The following is a 4614-nucleotide window of genomic DNA, read 5'->3' on the forward strand; positions in this document are numbered from 1 at the left end:
GAAGGGGCCCAAGGGGCATTTGGAGGGGTGACCAGACCGACGCAGCCAGCTAGGACGGCTCAGAAGAGCAGGGACTGGGAATGAGCTGGCAGCACCTCTAACCAAACCAGCTAGAGGAGGGAGTGGGTTATGGTTAAAGCACAAGACTAAAGCGCCAATGGTTAAAGCTCTGGACATGGGTTGGAGGAAATCCTTGCCTGACCAGCACCACGTTCCTCAACTCTGGTCTGTGGGTCATGGTGTGCACTCTCCTCATGTTGCAGAGGCCATTGCTGGCAGGCAGAAAATGTAGTTTCAAGGCTGGTTCCTCCAAGAATTCAAGCTTGTGGGTTTTTCAAGAGGACAGGGCTCGCTCTAGAGCCCCAGGTGGTGGCTGGTCCAATTCCTCCTTCAGACTCGGAGCCTGCCTACCCAGGAGAATGCTTCAGTGCTGTAACTATGCAAGGCCACCACCTCTCTGGGTAACCTGTTCTAGTGCTTCACCACCCTCCCAGTGAGAAAGTTTTCCCTACCGTCTAACCTAAACTTCCCTCGCTGCAACTTGAGCCCGTTGCTTATCGTTGTTTATCCTGCCGACGGCCTCGGCACTCCAAAGCTCCATGGTTTTGCAGTTCAACCGTGGACCGGCCAAAGTCCCCCCCTTCATGACTGCCTTCAGCAACAGGGTTGCCAGGATGGTGATCTGCAGAGTTGTCACCTAGAATGGAGCCCCGAGACAGGAGAGGACCGTCACAGACCCTTGGTTATTGAAACCAAAACACCTGGTTGTCCGTCCCTCCCACCCTCCCGAAACACAGACATGGCTACGCATCCCTACCACCCCCCACTTTCCTCCTTTCCCCAGACAGAGGGAAGGCATCTCCCAAGATTTTCTACATCAGCTTTATTTAAAAACACAAGTAACTTCCATCGTGTCGAACAACTCAACTAATGGTGAAGATGTATGATCCAGACTACATTGAATACAATGCATTAAATAGAACACAAACAAAAGTGTCAACTGAAAGAATAAAAGTATTTACAGGAACGAGCACGCGTGCGGGCCCTGCCTTGACGGACAGGGCTTCTCTCTCACCCAGAGGAGGAAGCGAAGAAAAGTGACGATGGAACAGAAGTCTGCTTTTTGCTTAAAACACAAGGGGACATGAAGAAGCACTGGGGAAAGTCTTTCACGCCACAGTCTCTCATGTAATGTCTCTGAAAGTCACTTCCGTCTTGTGCACAAGCACCAGAGCTGACAGAAATCTCACTGAAGTCCTTCAGCAGGGTGGAGGGTCATCGCTTTCCAGCTTCCTTCGGGTGAAGCTTCCTGCGTGGTGATCCTCTTAGAACTAAAATCAGTCCTTCAGAGTGGCCTTATTTTTTTTTTAAAATGTATTTTTGGTTCAAACCTTCCCTCTAAGGAGCTAAGACATCACAGTGGATTATCAAAGAGTGCGTGTGTTTTCTTCCAAAAACAAAATATTTACAGTACAATTAAAACACCTTTTTTTTTTTCTTCCTGCCGGCAGCAAAAACCTGAACACATCCACAGCTCCACAAATCCAGCTGGAAGGGACTAGAATATGTTGAAAGTTATAGTAAAAAAAAAAAAAAAAAAAAAAAAAAAATCTGACGGTGAAAGCGAACACGGGTGGTAGGGTACACAATACACCCTAATCACAACCATTCACTCCTAGGGGCAGCGCAAGAGTCCATGTAGGACCTTCAGGCAATGGACAGTCAAGTGCAAAAGGTTAGTATTTCTACCACCTTCCCACCACCATGATCCTACATGGGGTATTTTCAAAATAATTAGTTCAGGCCTCTAGAGGTGGAGGGAGGGGGACAGAAGGGAGACATTTAAAGGTGGGAGCACAGTTCAGTAACTGTAGCAATACTGTGTTCCAAGATTTGCCCAACTTGGCACATGCTTGGCGTTGGTTCAATGCCAACAGAGTATTCGCAAATCAGACTAGCACATAGCCAGGTGGGATTCAAATAAAGCTGAAAGTTAGCGTTCTCCCCATCAGTCCTAGCCACTGAGGACTTTCCAAATGAGGAAAGATCAGCAGAATAGCGTATTGATTCCTGGAACCATGAGGCACTTAGACCAACTTTTAAGTTTATTTATTTACTGCAGACCATGAGAGGGGGTTGGGAGGGGAGTCCCCCCCACTGCTCACCCCAGGACCTTCTTCCCGTCAGCAAAAAGCACCACAAATGCCAAGCTTTGCTACAGTACAATCAGAAGGGAGAGGGGCAGTCTTGCTGTACTGTGCAGCTCTGCTTTTCACACAGATACTGTATTGTCCCTGATAAGTGAAGTAAGGCTGGATAGACTAACCCCACGCCCCTTGGCAGCATGTTTGGTCCAAAGTACTGTAGTAATTATTGTTCTCCTCCCCAAAATTCTCATTAATTTGCCCTAAAACATTAAAACGGAAATGGTAAGCACAGAACTAAAACTCAAGAGTTGACGACTCCAGGCTTTGACTATCAAGTGTCCAAGACAACAGAAAGCAAAGGAAAGCTCTGAAAAAACACACCCAACGTTGAGTTTTGCACACTTGGCCGAGAAATAAGAAGCCGTTTATGTTTAAACCTCACAGCATCACTGAGTCACTGGAACAATTTGACACCACCAGGGTTTGTAGACAGGCCCCTGGAACTCTCTGACTTGAAAGAGTCAACAGCTTCATCCTCACAGTATTGAAGATGGCTTCCTACAGTAGTAATACAGTGGGTGCGCAGGATCTCGACTCTGACCAGCAGGGGAATTCAGAACAATTGAGTGAAGATACTGCCAACTGAAAAGAGACTTCTACCAGTTTAAGTGTGCTTTAAGACTTGTTGCAAAGCCTCAGCTAGAAAAGGGTCATCTTGGGTATCTGACAAAATAAAGGGGTTTTTTTTGTCTTGTTTTGTTTTGTTTTTTGTTTACATAGGAATCTGGTTCAGCTGTCAATCATTTCAGACAGTTCCAGCAGGAGGTCATCCTCATCCTTCCCTGGATCCAGATCAATTTCTGCTTCCAGCTTGCCTCCTGAGATTTCCCAAATGAGTTTCTCAAAATCATCTTCGACAGATAAAGATGTTCTCCCTGCTGTCGCAGAGCTGAGCCTGCGGGTCTTCACCGCTGCCTGCGATGACGTCGGGCTTGACATCTCTGACTGTGCTACAGAGGTTGCTTGACTTCCAGTACGTAATTCAGAGCTTGGGGAGAGGAAAAATGCATTAATATATCAAATATACACCCCACCACCCACGCACACACCCACCACCTTCAACAGTGCAGTGTCAACACCATCCCCATGTCTTTGAGGATCCCTATTAAGTGGGAACTATTCTAGAAATTCAGTGCATAAGATCACAACATCAGTCTGGGGACCTCAGCCTGCCTAAGAGAATGAAACATATCCTCTTCCTAGATCTGCAATCATCCCACTTCCAATGACAGTTTGCATTCACTTACTCAGCTGACTATAAAAGCACAAACGGTTAAAATTCTGCCTGTTAAAGAAGATACCAGCTACAAACTTGTTCAACCCTGCACATGCCCGGTTGAATATAGTACTCCTGAGAACAGGAAGTTGACAGTAGTTTATTAAAATCAGCCCTAACAGAAAGGAATGGCGTAAGTGTCTTGCACTCGGTTCTCCTTTACTCTCTTCATCTACCACTTGTCTCCTCTTCCTCCACTTTTTGCCGAAATGGGTATTTGGTCACGAGAATACAGTCCCCGCACTGCGGTGGAAGGGGAACTTTCCCAGCCTACGCTTGAGAAGCCAGCAGAAAAACATTTCCCTTAGCTTCACCCTTCCCTACTTCTACCCTCAACTCTTTCAGGGCCTCAAAGGAATGAGATAATAAGCCCCTTGGAAGATACTCCAACTCATATGTGTTAGCAAAGTTGCCTTGAAAACAATCAAAGAGAGACTTTTGGCACTTACTAGATATTTCCTAACAGCAACAGACTCAAATTCTCACCCTCCCAGACAGAAGACAAACACTGAAGTTTCCAAGCAATAATCACCTTACTTGCAAAAAAAGGAGCAAGTTATAGTCATTACCTGTCTTTGGGTTTTTCCTTCTCGGGTATAGTGACTAGATTACCTTCTGTTGGGGCTGAAGCAGCAGCCTGGAAAGAAGCAAGATGAAAGTTAAGGCGCACACATTTTTATTTCCAGTATACTCTTTGTTTCAACAAGTAGGCATTTAAGCAAGGATATTTAAAATAAAAAAGTGGTCACCCAACTAATCAAAGGCAGAGGAAAGTGCAGCAAAAGCATTTCATAGCACAGGGAAGAGACTCAAAGGGAAATAGAACGGCCTACAAAATGCCTCAACGGTTTCCCTGTCATCTCGGGGGCAAATTTCAATGCTTACATTTGGTTTTGCTGGAAGCTGTCCAGCAACTATGGCCAGTTTCCTTACCACAGCTGCTTTTTTAGCTTCAGGCTCCTTCAAGTCATTGCTGGTAGCGCTCAGTGGTTTCACAGCTGCGACAGCAGAGGGGTGACTCTCAACCGCCTTCCGTTTCAGGCCCTGCTTTGCAGGGGAGACTGTTTTCACAGATGACGGCTTCACGTTCACCTTAGGTTTGGCTGGATCGTACAAAACAGAAAGAGAAAG

The 4614-nt window shown here is 46.1% G+C and overlaps 1 protein-coding gene across 5 annotated transcripts in view; it reads right to left on the reverse strand.

The window, feature by feature from the left end:
* Nucleotides 1–868: 868 nt before the first annotated feature.
* Nucleotides 869–4614, reverse strand: part of ZC3H11A (zinc finger CCCH-type containing 11A) — a 27523-nt gene continuing 23777 nt past the window's right edge. For all 5 annotated transcript variants that reach the window (XM_019546613.1, XM_019546614.1, XM_019546617.1 and 2 more), the window contains 3 exons: nt 4417–4586; nt 4053–4120; nt 869–3195 (listed from right to left, as the gene is read on the reverse strand). In XM_019546613.1, the coding sequence (XP_019402158.1) occupies nt 2937–3195; nt 4053–4120; nt 4417–4586 (497 nt within the window). In that variant the 3' untranslated portion in view covers nt 869–2936. The remainder of the gene's footprint in view (nt 3196–4052; nt 4121–4416; nt 4587–4614) is intronic.

The sequence above is a fragment of the Crocodylus porosus genome, unplaced genomic scaffold (genome assembly GCF_001723895.1).
Source record: "Crocodylus porosus isolate Cpor-Errol unplaced genomic scaffold, CroPor_comp1, whole genome shotgun sequence".
Taxonomy (NCBI): Eukaryota; Metazoa; Chordata; order Crocodylia; family Crocodylidae; genus Crocodylus; species Crocodylus porosus.